Consider the following 25,330-nt stretch of genomic DNA (forward strand, 5'->3'; position numbering starts at 1 on the left):
TACTAGATGCCATGCAGGGCCGGCAGGTTCTTCCCCTTTTCTCTCAAGGCCCGTTGCACTACACCCACAGGCCTTCCATAACCTTTTTGCACAGAGGTTCCTGAAGGGTGTTGGACACACTGAGAGGGGCAGGGCCTCTCCCGGAATCACAAAGGATCACAACTCAAGCGGTTCTCCTCAGATCTGCAGGCCAGAGGAGGCCCGACCTGGGAAGAAAGCCCTTCAGTTTTCCATTTAGACTCAGAGCCTAAAGAGAGAAGGTAGTCTTCTACAGAAAGACACAGAAAACGTTTTTTTTTCTTCCCTTTTACAGCCAGTCCTGAGCATGTCCTGCTGTTCAAAGTAAGGCCCCAAGTTTTCAGCACTTTCTGGAGTGCTGGCAGAAGGCGAGGGCATGTGGAAACCTGTCCTTGGGGAAGTGGGGACGCTGGGACCCCTTCCGAAGCCGGACCAGAGGATGGGGGAGGGCTCCATCGGTTTAAGGCCCCTTCACCCCGAGGCGCCGCACAGCCCGAAAATGTTCCCGCCGTCGGGATCTGGGCAGTCTAACGCACCTGGAGAACGCTCGGTGCCCACGCCCAGAGGGCGCTGCAGACTGGCGCTCACGGTCGGAGACCGACGCCCGCCTCTCCCGCCCGTCTCCCGGACAGCGCCCCACTACACTGGGTTGGGGCGGAAGGGGGTGCGCCCCGGGCCCCGCCACCCCGGAGCAGCACAGCTGAAACGCCGGGCACAACAGCCTGTGGGGGACCACAGCTCCGCGGGAAGGCAAGGTTCTCCTGTATCGCGCAGCCAGAGGGGGCGGGGCCGGGGGCGGAGCCAGGGCACAGGGGGTGGGGCGTTGCGAGGAGGCCGGGCCGTGTGGCTCAGGGGGCGGGGCCCTAGGGGGTGGGGACTGGGGCTGGCCGGGAGACCTGGCGAGCTGGGGGTGGGGGGCTAGTTTTTGCAACGGCTAAGGGCCTGTGGGTTTATTATAAGGCGGAGCTCGGCGGGAGAGGTGCGGGCGGGAGGCGAGCGGAGTCGTGCGAAGAGGAATCCAGCGGCAGAGAGCGGACTGTAGCCGGCGGGTCCCGCAGTCCTCGCCGTAGACAGCTGTGCGCGGGGCAGCGCCCGAGGGTGCAGAGCGCAACGACCCGGCGGAGCCGGCCAGGAGCCCCGAGCAGTCCGTGCCGCGCGGCGCCGCCCCGATCCCCGCAGCCTGCCGCGCTCCCGCCGCCGGTCCGGGCAGCATGAGGCGCGCGGCGCTCTGGCTCTGGCTGTGCGCGCTGGCGCTGCGCCTGCAGCCGGTTCTCCCGGTGAGTGCGGCCCGGGGCCGGGCGGGGAGCGGCGGGAAGCCGGTGCTTGCAGACCCGCCGATGCCGCCGGCGGCACGTGGAGGGGGAGGGGAAGCGGGGACTTTCCTTCCCGCGCTAGCCGGGCGGGCCGGGGACCGTGACCGCGAAACCGGGGCTTCCGCCTCAATTGCCTCCGCCGTCGGTGGGCGCCGCGCGGGTTCCGCCGCCAAGAGCCGGGGGCTCGGGCGTCCCGCGGAGAGGAGCCTGCGCCGGTGCCCCGCGCTCAATTATGTGACCCCGCTCCACATGCGTCGGAGCCCGCCAGCCTGCGGCGGCGCCGGGGTCGCAGGCTCCCCTCCGCTCCGCCCGCGACCTGAGAAGATGCAGTGACCGCGGCCACGACGCCCCGCCCGCAGAGCCTAATTTAAAGCAGACTCGCGGAGCCCGGGCGCCCAGCCCCTTCGGCGGAGACGAGTTTGGGCGCAGCGGGGCCGGCTCGTTGGCCGAGGAGCCGGGGCCGGGGCTGCGCTGGGGTCGCGGTGGCGGCGGAGGTGGGGCCCTCGGCTTCCAGTCGGCTGCCCTGAGGGAGCGGGGCCGAGCTGGCAGCGGAAGGTTCCGGGAAGTTGGCCCCCGAACACCAGAGCCCCGCAGGAACCCAACTTCGGGGCTGCTGAAGTTGTGCTGCCCGCGGAGGGGCGCGAGCGGGGCCGGGCACGGCCGGCGCGGGCTGCGGCTTCCACGCGAGTGGACCCCGGAATGGCTCTTCCCCTCCCCCGGCCTGGCTTTGTGCTGGAGCCGCGCGGAGGGAAGGCGGGTCCCTTGGCCCGCCCAGTGGAGCCGAGGGGAAAGAGGGACAAATGTGGAGCCCGTGGCTGAGGGAGGAGGCCTTCGGGTAGGACTCCAACGTCCACCTTTGGCGAGGGGGTGGGTCCCCCTTTAAAGAGGGACCTGGCCGACCTAGAGCATCCCGAGGGCCCCCAGAAAGTGATCTCCCGCCCCCGCCGCCGTCCGCTAGCCCGCCTTCCCCAATGGGGGCGCTTTGTTCTCGGCCCCTGTAACCCTTTCCTGGGAACCGCCCCGCCGCGCCGGCCCTGCCGTGGGCCAGGACGCGGGCGGCCGCCAGGTGTCAGCGCTGGCCGCCGGGTGTCCACGTCCACTCCCAGCCCCCACGCCCGCTGCGGGGGTCCCGGGGCCCTCCCCGCGGGCTGGCTCGGCCATCCCCCGGGATGGAGAGGGGAGGTGCGGACGGAGCGGGGGGCTCTTCCCCTTCCGGAAGTGGCGGTCTCTCGCCACATCTGGACCGCTCGACTTCCCTAGCTCTTGGTTAGGGAGGCACGTGGGCAGAGAAGGATCGCGGCCGGGTTGGGGGTGGGGTGGAGGGAGGTGCCGGGTCTTCCCCTGGTAATGTGGCATCTGCGCAAGTCTCGGCAACGCCGACCGTCTGGAAGCGGGTCCCTCTACAATGATAGAAACTACCAGCTCCTGAGAGCTGGCGGGTGTTTTACAGGGTCTGGCTCAGGTGAGGTGTTTCCCAGGCTCATCTGGGAAGGCTCATCTGCTTTCCAGGCGATTGTTGTTTCTGGAAGTATTTTGAAGAGTAGGTAGGGTCCCCGATGCTTTTGGAATTGCTGATGAGTTGGAGGTGGGGGGCCGAGGGTGCCAAATCTGAGGGAGCCATGGGGGACTCATGGGATTTCTGAACTCCGTCTCCGGTGCCTTCCTGGCTTTCAGGTCCAGGAAGTTGGCATCTGGCTTCTTCTCTCTTCAGGACTGCAGTTTCTGTGGGATTCAGTTGGTGCCTTGAATCCTAGTTAATATTTGGGAGAAGAGAGTGGAGGTGTGTGGCTTACTCCCGTGGCCCCTCTGGCCTTACCTGGCTGCTGCACTCTCTCCAGGTCCAAGATGGGGCCTCAGCAAAGATTGCTGAGGTGGGGTTCTCCACCTATTTCCAGCAGAATCGGGGGGAGTGTGGGTGGTGGTTCTTTTGCCCCCCTTGATTGGGGCTGGCATTCTCCTGAGCTGGGATCCCAGGGTGTCTGTTGACATGGGGGAAGGCATGGGATCTGAGGCTCTCTGTGGAGCATGTTTCCCAGTCTCCTGTGCACTGGGTAAGGGCAGATGCTGCAGTAGGGGGCATTATGTCTTGCCTGGAAACTTTGACCCAATACAGAGGGAGACACAGGACTGGGAGGCAGTTGTGTCTCAAGGGGGAAAGGATGAAAGGAGGGAGTCTCCTTAGAATGTGGTGGTGGGAGGGCTTCCTGGAGCCGGTGGCTGAGTGGAGCCTGAAAGCACTAAGCTTTGGAGTCAGACCTTGGCTTGGAGTTCAGGTTTTCTTTTTTCTTTTATAAAGTGTAGCGTGTTTTCTCTTGCCCAGCCCTGCTTTTTCCTTTTATAATGGATGTCCATGTTGAGTTAAAAGTGGGGACATAGAGTGGCATAAAGATCCACCCCTACCCCCTTCCTAAAAGAAGTAAGGCAGTGGGGTTTGCCTAAAATAGGAGGCGGGGTCGACAGGTTGCAGACATCTGGTCTACTCCCAAGGTTCACTTTGGTCCCAGTGGGAAAGCAGGTCAGAGCCCCCCTGGGGACCAGTGAGGTAGGGTATGATCCTGGGCACCTGACTTTGAATGGGCAAAGGAAGGCTGCTAGGGCAGAAGGTTGCTTGAAACCACTCCCAAGAGACAAGAACAGGTTTGCCTAAAAAGGCTTCGGAGTGTGTGTTTCCCGTGGTCTTTTGTTTCTTCCATGCCAGGAAAGTTGCTTGTTCTGGAATAGTTACTTGTTGTTTTTCTCTCCTTCCCTTTTCTCTTTCTTGAAAGGCATAAAATCCCTTTTTGCCCTAATTATGGGGGCCAGTAGAGACATTTCCCAAAGGCCTGGCAGAGTGGGTGGGGGGTGGGGGAGGCCTTAGCTGCCTCCTCCTGGGCTCGGAGCCTTCTAGAGGTGATGTCACTCCTGGCTTCAGCTCTTCCAGGAGGGTGGAGCTGGTTTTCATCTCTACCTGTGGCTCATGGTGGGTTCCAATAAAACCTCATTAACCGAGGCTGGTGGGAGACGGATGAGAGAGAGGCCTGGAAAGAATTAGAAAGAAGTGAAAAGCTTGAATTTTGTAGTATTTTTTTTTTTTTTATAGAGGACTGTTTCCTATTGCCAAATTTTGGATCCTGAAATCCCTTGGGAATGAGGTATCCTTGGTATCCAGGTTTCCTTAGTGAGCTAAGAATTCACATTAGCCTCAGAAGTATTCTTACTTTGGGCAGGACTGTCTGCAGTGTATTTTCCTTCCTTTAGTAACAGAAGGATACAAAGCATAATCTAATCCAGGGAGTCAGGGGTCCTCATTTGTCACCGTGTTATGTGAGGCATTTAATCTCCTGGGTTGTTGAGCTCCCAAGACTACTTGGCCTCCTGTGCCGGGTGCCCCCGGTTGGTGCCTTTTGAATTCTGGCTTGTTCTTCTTCCTCCGTCTCTGATAGCAGCCTGAGGTGACAGTCATGGTCGTGCAAGTGCAGTCAGCAGCCTTTCTGTTCGTTTCTAACTTGCACTTTTCTCCAGCAGTGCTAAGACACTAATCAGAGTCGGGAGAACCATTTCTCAGAAGACCAGATTTCCGTGCTGAGAGTTTCGATTGTGAGCCACGTTCGTGATCCGTGACACGTGCACTTTGTGCCTTCACGGGCCCAGCTGGGACCTCTGCAGTACCCCCTGACGGTACCTAGAATAACAAAGGCTGTCAAGGGTGAACAGGTGTGGATGACCACTGGAAGGAGGCCCCTGGTGACCCCCATGTTTTGAGTTCCCCCATCTGGCTTGAGTTGTAAGCGACTCTCTAGTCACAGAGGTAGCCTGGACCAGGCGAGGCTAACTCCTTGTAACTCGTAATCGGAAGGGCCCTTGTTCTCAGCATGGGTCCTGTCTCTTCACCATGTTTTAATTGGATCGAAGGACATTTTCTTAGTGCCGGTACTGCCAGGCAGGCCACAAACAGCTTTGGATTAAGTAGAGCCCCAGGACCGAGTCTCAACCCTGCCACCGATTCACCGTGTAATCTTGGGTGAGTCACTTCACTTCCAAGTCTTGGTGTCCTCTGAAAAGCGGACATCATGCCTGTTCTCCCTGTCCTCTTTCTGTCATTTGCGTGTTCATTTCATAATGAGCACTTGAAAGTGTTTGGAAGTGAAAGTGCCAGAGGAGAAGGGAGCTGTGGATAGAATTACGGGGCCCTTTGATTGAATGCCTGCTGTCAAGCGCTCACTGCTTCCCTTACATTCTTTGTGTGTGTGTGTGTGTGTGTGTGTGTGTGTGTGTGTTTGTTTTAATTTTTAAATTTTTAAAAAAATTTTTATAGCCATATAATATATTTTTATCCCCAGGGGTACAGGTCTGTGAATCGCCAGGTTTACACAATTCACAGCACTCTCCATAGCACATACCCTCCCCAATGTCCATAACCCCACCCTCCTTCTCCCAACCCCCCTCCCCCCAACCCCCCTCCCCCCAGCAACCCTCAGTTGGTTTTGTGAGATTAAGAGTCACTTACGGTTTGTCACCTTATATTCTTACTTCATTTTTTCCCCAAACCTTTACAAGATATGTCATTGTCCTCATTTTGTGGGTGAGGCCTCTAGAAGTGAGCCCCTCCAAGGGACTGGTGTAGAAGAAGCAGGATTTGTACAGATGTTGGGCCATATGTGTATGGCACGAATGAGTTGCTGGACTCTGACGTCTCCCCAGTAAAGCCCAGTAGAGGAGGCTGCCTGACACTTGCAAGGCCCTATGGGTGATTGCTCTTCTGTCCCAGAGAACTGTGCACGGACATGCTTTGAATGGAGAGGGCATTGGGCTGGGCAGAGCTGTCCTGAACAGTGCCTTTAGGTGAACCCTGACCATTGGCAATGTCCTGGGCTTGGGTTGGGTTCAGCTCACGGCTTAGGGACAGGCAAGAGTTGCTCCCAGGAGCCTCAGTCAGAAAACAGTGGGACCCGGGAGAGCAGGGTAGGATGTGCTCCCAGGTCTGATGCCCATGGAGGGACCATATGTCCTTGGCTTGGTGCAGAGTGGCCTGATGGGGCGACTGTCCCCATGTTTGGATGGTGCCCGTGTGTTTGTCCCCAGGGCACCAGCCGGTCTCCATGGACTTTTATCTTAGGCACCGGGGAAATGTTTTTGGAATTAGTGGACCCATTTTTAAGCTTGGGAGGCAGGCACCATGGTACCAGCCAGGTGACCAGACACCCAGGACTCCTGGCTCCTGGGTTGGGCTCCCCTGCTGGCCCCCTCTAGCTCCCGCTCTGGCTGCAGGAGCAGCCCTGTGAAGAAATGGTCATTCAGTGCTTTCTAGTCCTGGAACCTTGCTAGTTTTAGGGAACAAACGATTTCCCGATTTCTTCCTTCTTTTCAACAACCAGTCTTGGAGTCGTGGGTTGAAAGCTACCCCCCACCCCCACCCCCCACCCTGAGGGCCTGCCTGAGTGTGTCTAGAGAGAAGGAGTGGGATTAAGGGAGTCTGTGGAAAGAAGGCTTTTGGCGCCAGGTCCCTGCGCCCTGGAACAGACTCAGCACGGTGTCATTTCCCTCTCAGCTGTTCCAGCAGACGTGGGGCTTTAGATGGGAGTGTGCCTTCTGGAACCTCCCTCTGAGCGGGCTGGGGAGTGCCGAGGGAGGGCAGGCAGTATCCCTCAACACAAGGAGGCCCATTTGAGGCCACAAAGGCAAGACCGTGTGCCCCACGGTCACCTCAGCAACTGTGACTTCAAGATATGGGCAGCATCCACACAGCCGCTGGGACGGCGAGTTCTGTCTGCGTGATGGCACGGCTTTGTCCTGGCCTCACGAAGCTTACGCTGGGTGGGGAGTAGGCTCTAGAAGTTCTCCGGTATTTCTGGGCCTGAGACGGGGGCATCTGGTCAGCTCAGTGCTCTGGGGCCCAGAGGAGTGAGCCGGTGATGGGGGGTGACCTGAGGGAAGGTTGGCTAAGCTTCCTCTGGAAAGTGTCCTGCTTCCTGTCCTGCTGTGCAGGTCTGGGGAGCCAGGGTGTCTGGAGGGGCGCAAGCTCGGGGAGGCAGGCTTATGGGGGAGGGGAGTGCAGTGGGCAACCTTGGGGCTTGGGACCACAGGCCAGGAGAGGGGAAGGCTGGTGGCTGGACCTGCTCCCCGACGCAGTCATCTGCCCACGAGTGTTTCCTTGACTTGTAAAGTTGGAAGCTTCCCGATGCACCCCCTTCTGGTCTCTTTGGGGGTCTCTCTCCTCCTGGCCTCTGTTTATGGCTCTAAGGGCTGCGTGGTCCTATGCGGAGGCTGCTTCTCCTCTGGCCTTTGGTGCTGGGAAAACTCCGTGACTCCCCCGCCCCCACCAGAGGCTGCGCGCGTGCATGCGTGTGTACGTGTACACACGGGGGTGGGGTACTGGACACGCAGCGTGGGTTGAAGCCAAACCTAAGCTTTGCTTGGGGCATCCTGACTCTGTTTCCCCAATGGGCCTTTGTACTGAGTAGGCCGCAGTCTGTTTCGGGGGGAACCTGGTTCCCACCCGTCTACAGCTTCCTCTCCAGAAGCTAGCAAGTGGTCTTCCTCTCTCTCCCCTTTTCTGGTGGGCTTTTCCCTCTTTAGCTACAACTCTTGATGCTCCTCTGTCACTGGCGTTATAAGTCTTTGGAAGTTCTTCCTAGAGAAAAGTGCAGCCAGGACACTTGTCCTTCCTAGTCCTGGTTTAGCCTTTGACTGGCCTGCGCAGGTCTTTCCGTCTCCGTGCCTCAGTTCTCCCATCTGCTCAAGGGGTTTCCTTCCCTGTCTTTAGCTCTGATGGTCACGTGGTTGCAGAGAGACCTTGTCCTGGGGACGGTGAAGGTGGCAGTGGGGAACTTGGCAGGGGTTTAAGGTCCTCTGCTCTTACTCTTCTGGGTCTTGAAGGGACTCTTGAAGGGACACTCACTGCCTGAGAGGTCCTCTGTGGAGGGCCGGGCAGGCTGCTTGGAGGAGGTAGACTTAGAGCTCAGAATGGGAACCAGAGGTGGACGGGGGACCCTGGGCAAGGTCAGACTTGGTGATGTTCTGTGCACACACCCAGGCATCCTGGCCCTGCGCCCCAGGTCCGTTCATCAGCAAGAGCGGAAGCCCCGTCGGGCAGGTTGGGGCAGTGGGGCAGGCGGGCGTGTTTATCGCTCCATTTGTCAGCTGAGTCATGGTGCCAGGCCCACAGATCCTCCCCTGACACTCACCCAACCAGTTTTGACCATGAGCCCACGATGTGCCAGATGGGATGGGGAACAGCCCAGTGTGGCTGACTAAGGCTCTGCTTGCCTGACTTCAACCCTGGCCCTCCTCTTTGCTGCGGAGTGACTTTGTGCAACGGCCTGTCTTGGCCTCAGTGAGCCCATCTGTGAAATGGAAGGAGGGGGCAAAGAAGCCGGTGACCATCATGCATTGGGGTGTTCATGATGTCCTGCTGGGTCACGGGACTGGGGGCGGGGCCTACCTCTGTTCCCGCTGCCTCGGTCCCTGAGGGTCCTGAGCCCTTCCTGGCTTGACCAGATCTAAAGCCCAGAGCCTGGGCACTTGCCATGTACGCAGCCCCATGTAGGTGGGGAGCGCTCTACAGCCAATCGGGGGGCCCACGCAAGAGAGGGTGGCCATGACGGACCAGACAGGAGGCTTGATCTGTGCAGATGGGCCAGAGGGGCCGTGACAGTAAAGGTCCTTCACTGGGACAGGGTTCCTCCCAGAATCCCTCAGCGGTACCTAGTCAGGAGCTCAGACCGCAGCTTGCAGGTCATTTTCTGGCCATGCGAAGTAAGAGCGGAGGTGGTGCCCCGCTGAGGGCAGTGGCGGTGGCCGAGGCTGCCAGTCCTGCTCCGGGACCATTCACGGGCACCGCGATCTCCAGCGGGGGTAAGAGTCCTGTCCCATCGCAACCACGTTGAATTCGTCTTTCCCACTTAGGGCTGCCCAGCACTTTCTGTGGCCACACCCGCTGTCCTTGGTGGCCCTCTGGCCCTGGGTGGGTGCAAGGTGTGGAGGTAAGGAGGGGCCTTCTGCAGGCCGGGGTGTGCTCATCCGCTCCAGACCCAGCAAGTAATGATCGCGGGCCGTCCTGGGGGACAAGGACTGCTGTTCCCGTGCCCCTTGCCCTACAGTGGCCGCTGATGTTCGGGGCCTCGCCAGCCTGCTTGGGGCCTGGACTGTGTCGGCAGCACCGGCTCTTCTCTCCGTGGCTTGTCAGCGTCCCTGCTGCCCAGGGGACTGTCCCAGGCCTTGGAGTCCCATCTCTGGCGAGTGTCCTTGACGGATGTGTGATCAGGTTTGGGCTCGCAGGGCCCCAGGCTGCAGGTGTTTTGGGAGGCCTCTGAGACTGGCAGAGGCTGACGTCACTCCACCTTCTCCCAGAGGGAACTGCAGGGGTGCGGCCCTGCTGTCTGTGGGGACCGCACCTGCTCCAGGGTGCCTTGTGGGGACTGTCAGGGCAGTGAGACCTCCAGGCTGGCCAGGGCCTGCGGGCTGTGGGCTGGGCTAGGAGAATGGGCCACCTATTCGGGGGAGCTCATCAGACTCTGCCCCCCCCCCGCTCCCCGCAGGCATGTGGGGGTAGGGGTGGGGGAGGTCTGGGGGAGGAGCATAGTTGCTGTGTTTTCCTGGGGTCATCCTGGATGTTGTAAGGTCCTGGGAAGGCCCTGAGGTCTGGGTCCTCATCCTGGGAATTGTGTGAGGAGCAGAGAACCTGTGACCTTAACACCCCCCCCCCCCCCCTGCTGAACAGGGCCATCCTTCGACCTAGGGGCTGGGCGTCCAAGGGACATCCTGGTCCACCTTTCCCCCAGGATGACAGCAGCAGCCTGAGCCTGATTGTTTGGGTCTGTCTACGTTTGGGGTGGGTTCTGGAGTCCTGATGCTCTGAAGGAGTCCTGATGCTCTGAAGGCTGGGCAGGCCAGGTGGGGTCTAGAGCTGGTGGGCATAGGTGAGCATCCCTGGGGACTGGACCAGGGAGAGGCGACCTGTGGAGGCTGGGACGAGCACTGGACATGGAGTTACCAGGTTCCGTCATTACCAGGCTCCCTGGGTACCTCCGGCCTGTTTCTTCACCTGCCCCTAAGCCTCAGTTAACACTTCTGTAAATTGGGGGTTTTCATCTGCCTCAGAGGGCTTGGGACAAGGTCCCAGGAAGTAATATATGTGGCATGAGTGAGAGCCCCTTCCTTGCCTGGGCTCAGAGGAGCAAGTCTAGCGGGGTTTGGGGGTGCCGTGCCCTGTGGAGACCCCCTGCTGGCTGTCTGACCTGTCCCGGCGTGCTGTCCCTTCATGTCAGTGGCTGTCAGGTTTTACTCCCGTGTGCTGATACTGTAGGGTCTGAAAACAGGGCTTTTGCCCCTTCTTGGAAACTGGATCCTTCCCTGGCAGGCCAGACTCTGCTCACCTGGGCCCGAGTCTCTGCCAAAGGCAGGCCCCTGACCCCAAGGAGGTGTGGGCTGGGCCGGTGGGTAGTGCGAGGAGGCCGGACACCAGGGCACCGGGGTAGGGGCGCAGGCCAGCTGAGCAGGGACCCCCAGACTGTGGGGGGACAGTGGCTTGTCCCTAGATCTGCAGACTTAAGGTCGCCCAGGAGAGGGAGCTGGGCTAGGCTGGGCCGCAGTATATGGGGGAAGGAGGGCCCCACTCCTACGGTCCTGCCTTCTGCACTTTCCCCTTTGCCAGCTCCCATGGAAATGATGGCTTCTTCTTCCTGAGGGCGGGGGAGCCACGTGGTCCTCACTGAAGGGTGTCTCACAGCATGCGTGCCGGCCGCCTGCCCGCAAACCCTCCCCCTGGCCCTTCGCTGGCTGTGTGCCCTGGGACTAAACGACTTGTCCCCTTTGCCTCCGTTTCTTTATCTGGAGGATGACTATGGTACTAGAATCTAAGGTTATTATGAAGATTAATTAATTCAGCTAAAGTGCTTAGATCAGTGCCAGGCACAGGGTACACAATAAATATTAGCTGTTATAACTGTTCTTTCCCCCTAAGGCCTAGTTCAGGTATTTCTGTTTGTCGAGTAACCCCCAGCCCAGGTTAAAGCCCAAGATTCTTACTGCCACCCCTGACTGTCCTTGAGCCCTGGGGATGGTGTTAGGGCTACTCCCCCTCCTGGGTGCCTCCTGGGTGCCTCCTAGGTGCCTCCGAGGTCCTAAGACTGGGGCTGCGTCCAGTCTCCCTTCAGATGCCTTAGGACCTACTGTGCGCCGGTGCTGCTAGTGCCTGGGAGGGCAGGGCTGGGCGTTTGAGGCTCGGTGGGCCTTCCAGCCATCAAGAAGCCCCTGGCGGATGGTATGCTGATGTCAGGGGACCCAGGTTACTCTGCTTCTGTGGAGGCGGGAGCCCACCAGTCACCTGGGGAGCAAGCTCAACCTATTCAGACCTGGTCTTCATGGAAGATTCTCTCACATCTTGCTTATGCCCAAACTCCCAGTTCCACTCTGCTACGGTACCCCCGTGGGACTCCTTCGAGGACGCTCTACTCTTCCTCTGTCTTTGTCTGGGCTTCTAGCAGCCTCAGTGCCTAATCAGTCTGAATTGTACTTTATTCCAGAGGTAGGTTCCCAGGCTAGCCCATTCTTCTGCTTGTGGGAGGAGAAGCCATGTCTGTAGCTCAAAGTGGGAACAAAGAGAATTTAGTCTTTCTTAGGTGTGGGGTTGGCTGGCAACCATATTCTGACACAGGTTAAAAAATTTGTTCTTGGCATCTCCCAGCCTCTCTTTTGTAACCTTTCCCATCCTCCATAGCTCCTACCCACCCACAGTGCCTCACTTCCAGAAGGAGCACATACCTCTTATAGAGCTGCTTTATACTCTAGTGTGAATGACTAGCACGGGCTAGCCTTCCCAGAGGCATTTTAATGGGGATACTCTGCAACAGCAGGGACACCAATGGGGTAAATGGGTGAAGAAGAGCTCCCCTTCCCTGCATACACAGCTGGAGCCCTGACTGGTTGCAGGTGTGTCCAAAGCTACAAGTTTCTGCCTCTGTGAAACTTGAGGATACTTTATTTAGAGCAGGGGGGGGGGGTTGTCTCTAGAGGCCGGTGTGCCAGAGGTGTCAGGCCCCCAAGCCTGGTGGAATCTGGGGGTTAATCAGCTAGAGAGGAGTGCAGGGGGTCCCTGTGAGGGCTGGTGGGGAACCCTACACCGAGCTTTTGGTTTTAGCTGTCTTGTTTGGATAGCCAGGGCTGGGGAGGGACAAGGCTCTGGAGGCCTTAGCTGCTCCCTCTGTCCTCATGGATTGCCAGTTGCCATCTCAGAGTCCCCTTGATTTGGGACATCCTGCCTGGTCCATAACCCTCCTCAGGAAACTGAGAGCAATGACCCCGAGTCCCTGTGACCAAGCGCCCTTATCCCCACTAGCCGCAGTGGGTCCTCTGCCCCCTAAGCACCGTGTTTGCGGTACACCCCTCGGTGGGCAGTCTGCTGCGGCTGCTGCACCTGCCTGCCCCTTGAGGGCGGGTCTCAACCTCCCAGCCGTAGACTGGGAACTCGGAGCCCCCTTGTCGTCACTCGTTGGACAGATGGGGAACTGGAAACAGTGTGTTTTCCAAGGTCATCCAGTAAGTTGGGAACAGAGCCCAGGCTATAACCAGGTTTTCCTGGTGTCGGGTTTGGTCACTTTCCCCTGGCCGTCCCTTGTCTGGCTCCCAGGGCAGCCCTGGCCACAAAGGCTGGCAGGGCCAGGCTGGGCAGCCTTGCTCAACGCCCAGCCTGGGGCGCTCGCGGGCGGGGTTGAGGGGGGCAGGAAGCTGAGGGACTGGTCTTCCAGCTCCGCGGCCCCACACCCAGCCCTCAGCTGGGCCTGTTCTGAGGCGAGTCCCAGCACGTGGGCTGTGAGGCGGGCTCCAGCTCTGGGGAGGGGTGGGTCTGGGGGTGCCGGTGGCAGCTCTCACCTGGCTTGGGCATCGGGCCTGGGGCTGGCTGCCAGGATCCTCCCTCCCTCCATGCAGCCTTGTTTTCTCTGGGTACTTGACATAGGCAGAATGCGCCAGGGCAAAGGGCTCTGCGACCTTGACCTCAGGTTTCCATCTGGAAAGCCCAGCATTAGTGTTGTGGGAAATGCTACCACAGGGCTGGCCGGGGAGGAGGGGGTTGTTTCCAAGGCCGGTATGGACAATGCCCTGCCTCGGAACCCCCCACGTGGTGAGGCCTGTGTCTGAGTGGCAGGCTGGGGACAGGTCAGGTGGGTTGTGTGTGTGAATGGGGGGAAGGGTACACGCGTGGGAGGTCCCCTGAAAGGCGCTCCTCCTGGTAGAAGTGCCGATGGGGGCTGGGGCCTGGGTGCCCTTGTGGCTGCTCAGGCTGAGGGCAGAGTAAGTCCCCTGTCACCCAGCTGCTGCTGCCTGGGCCCCTGCCGCCCTAGGCCAGGCCCGTCATGCCCTCTGCAAGTCCCGGCTTGACCTGGTTCTGGTAGAAAGACACTGAGCTGATAAATCAGGGTGCCTGTCAGGCCGGAAATGCTGGGGAGGCTCTGAGGCTCTGGGGGGGCCCCCACCTCCTGGGAGTGTCTTCAGTGGCGGCAGGTTTCAGGGTCTTGAGGCCAAAGCTGGGAGACTGGTGCCTCTCACTCTCCTAAGTACGTCTCCCGGGCAGCTCCCGAGGTAGGAAAGGAGCCTCTGGAGAGAAAGTGATTTATGTGCCACCACTGGGATAGCCAGGGGCAAGAGGGAGCCCGGTGTCTTCCCTGGGCCCTGACCTGTTGTCCTGCCCCTCCTACAAACCCTGGTGTGGCAGTCTGGGGCCACTGTGTCACCCGCTGACAAGGAGCTGGGACCCTTGCTCCCATGTCCCAGCCTCGCCTGTCCGAGCCCTAAGGGAGCTTGGGGGACTCTAGCCTGGCCCCTTCTGTTGTCTGGAGAGAGGCAGAGAGCTGCCCAGGTCACCCAGCAGGGGACCAGTAGGGCTAGATGCGCCCCGGGGCAGCCACCCTGGTCAGGCTCCCTACCCCCACAACCCTGGCTCTGGTGATTTCCCTGCGACCCCGGATCCAAGGTGCTTTGGGTGTGACCTGCCTGGCTCTTTGGGTCCGTGCTCAGGCCATGTTGCCCAGGTGCTAAGGGAGGGGGTACAGATGGTGTCCCGGACGAGGAAAGTAGGGCCCCAGGGTGTTGGGTGAGCCATAGGAGTGGGGCTGCGTGTTCCACAACATTCTCTCTCCCCCCCACCGTCTCTCGCCCCATCCTCCCCCCCAACCCCGGGAAAGCAGGTGCCCCTGAAAGATTGCAGGGGGGCTCAGCGGCCCCTGCTCCCCGCCCCGGTGGGACCGCCCCGAGAAACCCCGCTCCTCCTGCCAGGTCAGTGCCGAGGCCTGAGATCCCACGGAGAGCCGGCAGCCCCAGGCCGGCAGGGCGGGCTGGAGGGAGGCTCCGCTGTGTCCCCTGCAGCTCGTGCTGTGAGCAGCCAGAGGGCCCAGGCCTCCGAAGCTCAGGGTTTCCTCAACTCCTCGGTGAGGCTCTTTCACAGACCAGGCCGGCACTACGGTGCACTGTTTGTAGAGAGTGGCGGCATCAGAAATACAGAGATTGTTCCAGAGTCATCTTGGATCCCTTTGCCGCTAGGGCTTGTTTATGGGTCCCTGTTGCCGTTTGGGACCTCCTTCTTGAACATGACCAGAGTGAGGGTCTTGGGACCTTCTAGGGGTTTGCCTTTCCCGGCGCCCAGGCCCTGGGCAACTCCAGGCTAGAAGTTTTCCCGTTCAGATGAGTGTTCTGCAAGAATAGGCTGCATCCCTACTCGAGTGGGGACTTTGTTCGCTGTCAGAGTCCTGGGCCTTTGCCCTAGACCCACTGAGTCAGCTTCAGGGATGGCGCTCAGAGGATTTCATCTGGTGATTCTCGGGATCCTGAGAAAGAGAACCCTGGGCTCCGCCAAAGGCGATGGTTTGGATGTCCCCTTGGGTCAGTTCTGCATCTTGATGCATAGGTGGGGGTTGAAGGCTGGGGTTCTTTAGCTCTGAGATCTCGGGACCCAAGAGTTAGGAACTGTGGGGGTGTGGGGGGGTGGGAATCTTAGTTCCATAGATCTGACCAGGAAACTGAGGGAGTAACAATTCCTAAAGAAAATATGAATCTCTTAATCCTCCCAAGAGTGTCTGCTGCCCCGTGGAATCTCAGTGGGTGGGAACAGTGGGTGTTTGTCCTGGCAGGTCTGTGGGGCCCGTGTTGCATTTGGCCCCACAGCTGGGCTCCTGGAGCAAGTTGGGGGCCCCTCCAGTCAATAGTCCCAGAGCCAGCACCAAGGCTGGCTGCCTAGGAAGCGCTGCCGCCAGCCCCTTTAGCTCTGAAGGAGACCAGGACGGCTGTGGACTCCGTGACTTGGTCCTACCACAGCAGCCCGGGCTTCATCGTCCCACTGGGACAAATAACGGTTAGCGGATACCTGAGCCTCCTTCCCTGCGGCCGTGTATGCCTGCCACACTCCTGAGGTTCCCATGTCGCCGAGCTTAGTGACTTGGGCTGAGTGTTGTCTCCAGGTCTGCCTGGGGGGTTTCAAGGCCTAGCTTCAGTGTCCCCTGGAGGGTCACCCTCTGTGCCCCAGCCACTTGTTTGGAAGCCCGAAGTGGGGCTCCTGGCTGTGTGCCTTGGGAGCTTGCCAGGACCAGACCATGTCTTTTCTCTCCAAAGCCCCTGGATGGTGATCCCCTGAGTGTTGGTGTCACGGGCCCTGTTTAATATCCATCTGTGACCTCCTTACACGATACTGTACTTTTAGCCACGTGTTGGTTGAAGAGCAGCAGCTCAGTGATGCTTTCTAAAGGCTTCGTGCTTTCTCCATCACTAAGTCAGGCAGCCGGTGACACACGGTTAGTGTGCTGCCCCACGGCCGCACTCTCGGCCTGCCAGGATGGAGGTTGCACAGGTTGCTGTCTATGGCCAGTGCGGGGTGAGAGCGGGCTGGGCTTGGCTTGAGGCTCTGCCTTCTTGAGGCTCTTCTGCTGGCCTCCGCCCACAGACCCTCCGATCTATTCTCGGGAATGGCAGGCAGCAGCCCGATGCAGACTCCCAGCCCTTGGCAGCTGTGACTCGTGGGCTGGCACCTTGGTCCCCTTGGCTGCTGGGGTAGGGGTCAGGCATTGTTACTCTGTGACACTCTCATCCTGTAGCTCCGGCGGTGTGGTGGTGGGGAGCTGTGTTGACGGGATTGACATCTTCATGTATGTGTTGCATAAATGTAGATGGGCTCCTTAAACCGGATGGGCCTGCCAGGGGGTCTTTTGAGGGCTGGAGGGGGAGGGACAGAGCTGGGTAGGTGAGGGGAGCACGTGCAGCCACAGCCCATGGCCTCGGGCAAGTCCCTGCCCTTGTCTGTTTCAGTTCCTTATCTGTGCAAGATGCTAATCTCAGGCCTGCCTGCCTCAAATAGAAGGGTAAAGGTGGAAAGGGGTAGAAAGTGTTTCTAGTGTGCGAGAATGCCTCAGTTTCTCATACCATCTCTTTTATGCTGTGCTGGAGCCCTGACCCTGGGTCGCCGCTCTCAGTCCTTCCGCGCAGCTCGGGTGTGGCCAGCAGCTCTGAGATGGAGATGGGCTAAGCTCCTTTCCTGCTCCCTGTCCCATGTGTGTCTCCGTGTGTCTGCCCCATGACCTGTGCCCTCCACTGCAGCCAAACCTGGCTTTGGCCTCTTGGGCCGGTGGGCTTAAAGGTCTGGAGCAGATTGGCCCTTCCTCTGGGCAAACTGAATGTGCAGATGTTTAGATCTTCCTACAAGGATTTTGGTGTGTTAGAGGAAAAGCTGAGCTGCTTAGGATTCTGCAGAGGTTAAAGAGCCCCATTCAAGGTGTGAGCTGGCCTGCCTTAACTTTCCCAGGCTACTTGAGGTGGGTTCCAAGCTGGGCTATTCACCTGTCCCCCAGCAGCCCTGACCACGTGGTGGTCTCTGAGGGGCCCTAAGCAGAGGTTAGGAGAGGTTGTGGAGAGCCCCCCAGGAGGCCTTGGGGGCAGCTGGCCACAGACTCTTAGCACAGCTGCCTAAGTGAAACTGGAAGTCTCACCCAAAAATGCCAGTCATCTGGCACCTAGTGATCCAAGTTCAAACTCAGCAGTTTCTGCTCATTTCCTCCCCAGGGAGTGGAGGCCCTCACTAAGGTTCACTAAGGGGATCAGGAGGTCACTGCCGCCCTTCCCCTGCTGGAGACCAGGCCCTGAGAGGGGAGGGGCTGCCCCCCGAGGTCAGGGAGCTGGTTTCAGCAGAGAAAGCGTTTGCTTAAGAGCTTGTTGTGTAAACAAGATCGCACAGGGATAAGCTGAGCCGAGTTGAGGGAACAAATTGTTTTTAGGGACTGGGCAGATTCACAGTCTTATCTGGTGGTGAAAGAGGCCCTGTGCTTGGGAAACGGGCTAACCTGTTGGGGCTTCTCTGGGTAGGTGAGAGGTTGGGCCTCCTCAGCGTCTGCCTGCCCTCACTTGGGCCCGAGACTCCGGCTTCTGCTAGAAGATTTGGCCCTAGTTTCATTGCGGCGCGGCTGCTCTGGCTGGCACCCTGACCCACCCCCGAATGCTTGTGTCTCCCCCTGCACCCACGCCAGCTGCCCTGTGGGTGGCAGTCTGCTGTGGGCCTGGGGTGGAGGCGTGCTGGGGTGGGGGAACCTGCTCGATGCCTGCCTGGGGAGCAGTATTCTTTGCTCCCTTCGGGTGCAGGTATAGACCTGGCGGAGGTGAGCTCCGGGGAGACAGGCCCCATGTGGGAAGCACCACCTGGGGACAGCCTAGGCAGGAAGTGGCCTGAGGGGCGGGTAGAGGACAGGGACCAAGCCAGTTGGTGTAGGTGGGCCACGAGGGCCCAGATGGGCTCTTCTCGGGCCAGAGCCTTTTTCTGGGGGGGTGGGAGGAGAGGTGGAATTTGGGTTTTGTACTTTCAGAGGAAGCTCAGTGATATTTCTAGCCTGGTGGTTTCTACACGTGTCTGAAGTGTCCCTCTGACCCAAGGGTCTGATGGGGAGCCTCCACCTGGCCCAGCGGTGCCCCAGGCGGCCTCAGGGAGGCCAAAGGTCTTATCTGTCTCTTCTTGCTCTGCTCCACTCAAGAGCGAAACCCCATGGCCTGTGGCGGGGACCCAGGGAGGCCTCCGGGGCTGAGGAGGCCTCATTCCCTGGAGCCCAGCCTTGGGTCTCCTGTGACCTGGCTCTGTCCTGCCTCTCTTCTGACACCCCACCACCTCCATCCCAGCTCTCCCCCAGAAGGCTCCAGAATCCTTTTATCCATGCTAAGCAGCTCTCACTCCCCGAGTTAGAGCAGCGGCTGCTGTCGGTGCATAACCTCAGTGAGTTTCTGTAGCAGTCCTGGAATGTAGATATTACTACTGTCCCCATTTTACAGATGGAGAAACTGAGGCCCTAAGAGGTTTAGTGATGTCCCCAGGGCCACTCATCTAGTAAGTGGCTAAGGTCAGGGAGTAGCCTACCCCATGTGCTCTGAACTGTACTGCTCTGCCTATTTTTTTTTTTTTTTTTTTTTTAAAGATTTTATTTATTTATTTAGTTGACAGAGAGATAGATCACAAGTAGGCAGAGAGGCAGGCAGAGAGAGAGGAAGGGAAGCAGGCTCCCTGTTGAGCGGAGAGCCCCATGTGGGGCTCGATCCCAGGACCCTGAGATCATGACCTGAGCCGAAGGCAGAGGCTTTAACCCACTGAGCCACCGAGGCGCCCCATGCTCTGCCTCTTTATTCATGTTTTGGTGGGGCCCCTGACATCGGGGCCCTCTAGAGATGGAGATGTCCCGAACTCCTCTGGGTCAAAGGCTTGTTGCTGAACAGGACACTCATAGCTATCCTTCCTGCCACCTGGCTGTTGGGTCTCCCTTCTCCGACTGACGTTCTGGAACTAGTGTTGGGGAGCCCTCCACACCCCCACATCGCCGGGCTCCAGGCTTGTCTGCAGCCTGCTGGGCTGTCTGTGGTGTGTCTTGCCTCCTCCTGGCCTGCTCACTAGTCCTGCAGCGGCAGCCCCTGCCTCGAGAGTCACCCTCTGGCCCCCGCAGCCGCTTTGAGCTGCCCTGGGCAGGCAGTGTCCTGGGATTGCTGTTTGCACACAGGGTCCCTACCAGGCCCATAGCCCGTGTGTCGGTGCCTCCTGAGTGCCGGGCCTCTTCTAGATCAGTCTCATCTGTCCCTAGCCTAATGGGCACCCTGTCTTTGCTTCCCCAAGGGGGCGTGGACCCAGTCCTTCCCGTTGGTGAGAAGACAGGCTGTGTGGGAGGAAGCACGGCCAGGCCTGGGGCTGTCTTGTGTGGCTATGTCCCATACCCATCCCTGATCTTTTCCCCTGTGAGACCCTTGATGTCCATACCCTGGTGCCCAGCATGCCTCTCTGGAATCAGGTTACTGGGGGATTATTCCTGGGGCTCTAGAAAACCCCAGTCTTGGACCCTGAAGCTCCCTGGCCAATGGCCCCATTTTCAGTGTAGGCTGAGCTGATGGGGTCCATTGGGGCCACAGTCTCTCTTCCCAGCAATGATACCTTCTGTGACTTTTCTAAGAGGTCCAGGACCCCCTTACCAGCTGAGTTTCTTGGGGCAAGGCCTGCCCCCTCTGGTGTGTGTTTGTACCCCCAGCACCTGGTGCAGGGCTGGGTCATCATAGCATTCGGGGGGGTGTGGGGGACAAGAGGGCTGCCCCGAGCTGAGGGTCCTGGTACCACATACGAAGGCTTCTTTCCTGTGTTGTGTGTGTGTATGTGTATGTGTGTGTGGGTGTGGTACAGGAGTTCAGCTGTCTAGAACAGGGACCTCAGAGCAGCAGGGCCTTGGCCAAGCTTCCACTCATACCCTTTTATATCCTTTTCCAGCAAACTGTGGCCATAAACGTGCCCCCTGAAGATCAGGACGGCTCTGGGGATGACTCTGACAACTTCTCTGGCTCTGGTGCAGGTGAGCTGACACGAGGGACCCCCAAGGTGGCCATCAAGCAGCAGGGTCTGGGGGGTGATGTTAGGGAAGAGAATGAGGTCCATGCTGCAAGGAGAAGGCATGTGTGGGTTGGCGGGGAGTGAGTATTAGGGTTCTAGAAAGACCCGGGGGCTGTCCGCTGCAGACAGACTTGGGCTCATAGTGTCCTAACTCTCTGGGCAACCTTTGGAAAGGGGGACTTCTCCAGGCCTCTCTTTCTTCATCTGTAAAATGGGAATATATCTTGACTTCATAAGATTATTGGGGGCTGTAAGGTAACACAGAGCCTGGTGGGCTGTAGATCCTCCATGAATGTCCCCTTATCTTCTCCTATTTCTCCTTTTTCTGGGGGAGTGAAGTCCTTGAGTGGGAGGTGACCAGGGAAGCCTCCCAGAGGAGGTGCTCTTGAGCAGGATTTTGGAAGAGGGTTGAGGCCATCTGTGGGGAAAGTGGCCGAAGTAAGGGCCTGAGAGCTGGAAGTGGGACACAGGCCTCTGTTCTTGGTGGGGATGTGCTAGGCCTTTCTGGGGAGAGGGCAGGTGAACAGGGAGGGGGCCAGGGAGGTGTGTGTGCAGGGGACAAGGCAGTCAGGCTCCTGAGAATGCCTCCACCCAGGTAGCAGGCTTCTGTGGCTGCAGGAAAGCTTCCTTCCCAGATGGCCTGGTGTGTCGTGCCTCGAGACACCACGCTGTCCCCAGGCACGTGCAGCAGAAAAGGGCAGCTTTCCTCTTCCATTTTCCAAAGCAGAGTTTCTCCCCTGGGGAAACCGCTTCTCAGGGAGGGGTTTGCTCTGCCGGCCGGGGAGTCTTGGGGCGGCCCTTCCTCCCTGCAGGAGCTTGGCCGGTCTGATGTCCTGGGCCTTGCCTGCTCCAACAAGCTGCTTCTGGGCCTCCAGGTGCTCTGCCAGATACCACCTTGTCGCAGCAGAGCCCGTCCACGTGGAAGGACGTGGGGCTCCTGACAGCCGTGCCCACGGCTCCAGAGCCCACTGGTGCAGATAACCCCACCGTCTCCACCTCCGTCCTGCCCACGGGAGAGGCGCCCGAGGAGAGGGAGGCCGTGCTCCTGGCCAAGGTGGAGCCTGGCTTTGCCGACCGGGAGGAGGAGACCACGCACCCACCCGGTGAGACCACGCTGCACCCGACCACTCACCGGGCCTCGACCGTGAGAGCCACCACGGCCGCGGGGCCCGCCACCTCCCATCCGCACAGGGACATGCAGCCTGAGCACCATGAGCCCTCGGCGGGACCCAGACAGCTCGACCCTCACACTCCCCATGTGGAGGACAAAGGTCCTTCTGCCACCGAGAGGGCCGCGGAGGATGGAGTGTCCACTCAGCTCCCAGTAGGCGAGGGCTCTGGGGAGCAGGTGAGTGCCCCCCGCCGTAGTCCTCTGTTTCCACAGTGCATGGTGCCGACGGACTCTGGCTCAGTCATCGGGCGCCCCTCGCACCCTGTGTCCTGTAAGCATGTCCCATCCCCCGCCATGAACAGAAGGTCACAAGGTCCTACTTTCCCCCTGCCTCCAGGGCCAGGCCCAGGGCAGGGCAGACTAAATAGGAGACCAGAGAAAGGAGTCCTTCAAGATTGCCTGTGAGAAGTCTTCCCAAACTTAAGCAAGAGAGTATAAAAATTCTACTCGATCTGACTGTCTGTCTTGCAGTCATGGTAACTTTACACTTGACATTAAAATGACGGTATTTCTTTTCTTTTTAAAGATTTTTATTTGTTTATCAGAGAGAGGGACAGAGAGAGAGGGTACGCCCGTGCATGTGCACACACGTTGGGGGCAGGGGCAGAGAGAGGGAGAAGCAGACCCAGCGCTGAGCAGAAAGCCCGATGCGGGGCTCCATCCAAAGACCCCGAGATCGTGACCTGAGCCAAAGGTGGACACTTAACTGACTGAACCACCCAGGGGTCGCCCTGTCTATTTTCATATAAATACATGTGCCTTGTCTCACTTGCTGTGATGTCTCTGCCACAGTCCAGCCGGGTGTGGTATGATAGGATGAGAAGCTTTGGGGGTCCAGGAGGTCTGGGTTGGGTGCATCTGAGCTGGTGGCAGTGGTGACCAGGGAGGCCTGAGCTGCTTCTGGGTTGGGAAAGAAAACTGGATGCTGCTGCCAGAGGTGGGCCCACCCCAGCCTGAGGTTGTCCCTGCCTCCCGTAGGACTTCACCTTTGACCTGTCCGGGGAGAACGTGGCCGGGACGGCGGTGGAGCCCGACAAGCGGAATCAACCCCCAGTGGACCGTGAGGCCTCACAGGGCCTCCTGGACAGGAAGGAAGTGCTGGGAGGTGCGTTTCTCTCAGGTGGGGGGGTGGGCTCTATTTGTCCCTGGAGCGGGGCTGACCCAGGCCGCCTTGGGGGCCCCTCCTGGTGTGGGGGGCACTGCTGCTTAACCCACGCTGAGCCGGCCTGCCTGCCCTCACAGGGGTCATCGCTGGAGGCCTCGTGGGGCTCGTCTTGGCCGTGTGCCTGGTGGGTTTCATGCTCTACCGGATGAAGAAGAAGGACGAGGGCAGCTACTCCTTGGAGGAGCCCAAACAAGCCAATGGCGGAGCCTACCAGAAGCCCAGCAAGCAGGAGGAGTTCTACGCCTGACGGGGACTGTGCCCCTCCCCCCCCCCGCCACTCGCTAGGCCCCCACTTGCCTCGTCCGTGAAGAACTGCAGGCCCCGCCACCACGCCCCCCTCCCAGCGCCCTGCCCGCGGACGCCCGGGGCACGCTGGGGGCTCTCGACTCTGCTTCTCTGACTTCTGCCTGGAGACTTGGGCGCTGGGGCTTTCTCGCACATGACCTTTCCACCACAGCCAGCACCTGGCATCTCCTCCTCCTGACTCGGTTTCTCCAACCTGGAGCAGCCCCTCCCCAGGTCCATCTCTGGAGGGAAAGGGGACCCTGCCGCTTTGGCCCTGGATGGGTCTGCTGGCCGGCGGCGGGTACATCTGTAGCACTTGCCGGCGAGACCCCTGATCTGGGGGCGTTTCCTCCCCCGAGGGGCGAGGGGTGGGGGAGAGGAGTTTGGAGCTCCGGCAGATTCCCATTGTTTTGTTGGGGGGGCTCTCCTTTAGATACAACTTTGTTTTTGCACATGTTTCCTCTAGTTTCTCTGTTCATAGCCCAGTAGACTTTGTTACTCCTGAGGTAAGTTAAGTAAGTTCATTCAGTTACCCCCGTCTTGCTTCCTCATCTATGGCAAGGAGACAGCATCAGGGTTCAGACTTTTCTGTTTTGTCTTTTTTTTTTTTTTTTTTTTTAACTAGGAGAACCAAATTGGGAAAACAACATAATAGGCCTAGTTTGACGGTTATCTCTGAGTTGTCACTCATGTGTACAACAGGGTATGGAATGTCTGCCCAGTGGCCCTTGGGCTGGGCTGGCTGATCGTGGGGGCCCATGGGCAGACGCCGCTGGAGCAGCCGTGCCCGAGGCCGTGGGGCCGCCGCCGTGGCCAGGCTGCTGTGAAGCAGAGGAGCCAGGGGAGAATGGAATCCTGGCACCTCTGGCTGGGGACCGAGGAGAGAGGACTGTGGGCCGGGAGACGGGGCAGTGGGCCCAGAGAGTCTCCCGCAGACTGAGCCCTGCCTTGGGTGCCCCAGAAAATGTCTCTGGGGGACATCTGCTTCTGGAAGGTGGTGTGAGGGGCCTGGGCACACCTGGCACAGAGCTGTTCCACGCAGGACCAGGTTCCCCTTCAATGTGCTTCTGTGGCCCTGCCCTGGGCTGGAATCAGGAATGTTCCAAAGAGTGATAGTCTTTTGCTTTTGGCAAAACTCTACTTAATCCAATGGGTTTTTTCCCTGTACAGTAGATTTTCCAAATGTAATAAACTTTAATATAAAGTAGTCACGTGAACTCTTCTACCTTTGCTGCTTCTCTCTGTGTTGGTCGTGTGGACGTGACCAGCCTTTTCTTTAAACACAGATGGTACTGAGAAACTTGGCCAAAAACTCTGTGCCTTTGTCTTTCCCGTGAGGAGGGATTCTGGGACCAGAGTCCCTCTGGTTGCTTTGCTTCTCATTTTTTTGTCTTTGCTCAAGTTCTTCTGGAGGTCAGTAAGTCCAGCCAAGGTTATAGAAGGCCTGATGTAAATTTCTGTTGCCAAGCTCGAAGCATGGTCACTTCAACGGCTGGAGAAGCTGTGGCGCCTCCAGCCCAGCCTTCGGCGGAGGCCACTGGCTCCACAGCGCCCCGGAGCCAAGGCCTGCCTCTCAGACACCTTGGAAGGACCTCCTCTCACACCTTCGCCAGGACCCGAGGCCCCCAGCGCAACCCTCTTGGGAGCCCCTGTGCTTGCCTATTTAATTTGACACCGTTCCAGCTGCTCTGTTGGCTGTTCCAGGAGGGGGGCCTTCTGTGACCCAGAGAGGTGCGCCGCCAGGAGAAGGGAACCTGTGCTCCGTACTGGGACTTTCTGTCCGGAGTGTGTGACCGGACACGACTTGGGGGGAGGGGTGTGGGGAGAAGGGTGGGGAAGGGTCTGTTACTGCTCATCTCTGCTCATCCTTGGGATGAGGCCGAGCCTGTGGCTGGGCCCGTTCGTGTAACTATAATAAACAGCACTTGTCATTTTGGGCTGTGGTAGTGGTTGAGTCTCTTCTTGGCCTGGCCGTGCCCTCACCTGTCCTCTTCTTGGAGGGATCCCGGCTCTGGGCCGTGCTGCCGGTTGGTGAGGAACACGGGACCAGTGCCGGGCCCTCTGCAGTAAGGGAGGGCTGTGTCCCTGCTGCCCCGGATCTCGCCTTTGTCATCTCCCCTCCTTCCAGGACTCTTGGTCTTACTGTCTCCTGCCCAACCCGCCCTCTTGCTCTTCTTCTAGATCATTCCCTACCTTGTGGATGTGAGGGCTCTCTACCGACCCGAAGTTTAAAAATGCGCAGTACATTGTGGGAGCCGTGGTGTTGTAAGGGCATCTGGCTGCCCTCCCCTTACTCGGTCCCATCCAAGCTGATGCCCCCCAGCTGTCCCTCTGTGGCAGATCTCTCTGCCTATAGCCCTTGTCATCTGCCCCTCTAGTCCTGGGTGCTGGCGGGCACCCCTGGTGTGTTCTCAGAGCGCAGGGCAGGAGGGACCATTCCCTCCAGGGCCCTGTCATCGGTGGGTGGGTTGGGGAGAGCAGGCTCCGGGCTGCCTTGCAGAGTGAACTGGACTTTCCTTGAC

General features: G+C 59.1%; 1 protein-coding gene across 1 annotated transcript; it reads left to right on the plus strand.

Moving 5' to 3' along the window:
• Window positions 1–900: 900 nt before the first annotated feature.
• Window positions 901–24,745, plus strand: SDC1 (syndecan 1). Its single transcript, XM_032353221.1, has 5 exons — window positions 901–1,295; window positions 20,068–20,149; window positions 21,063–21,535; window positions 22,337–22,463; window positions 22,601–24,745. Exons 1-5 carry the CDS (start codon window positions 1,230–1,232, stop codon window positions 22,768–22,770), a joined length of 918 nt encoding a protein of 305 aa, XP_032209112.1. The 5' UTR covers window positions 901–1,229; the 3' UTR covers window positions 22,771–24,745.
• Window positions 24,746–25,330: the final 585 nt, after the last annotated feature.

Source organism: Mustela erminea, chromosome 7 (assembly GCF_009829155.1).
Source record: "Mustela erminea isolate mMusErm1 chromosome 7, mMusErm1.Pri, whole genome shotgun sequence".
Taxonomy (NCBI): Eukaryota; Metazoa; Chordata; class Mammalia; order Carnivora; family Mustelidae; genus Mustela; species Mustela erminea.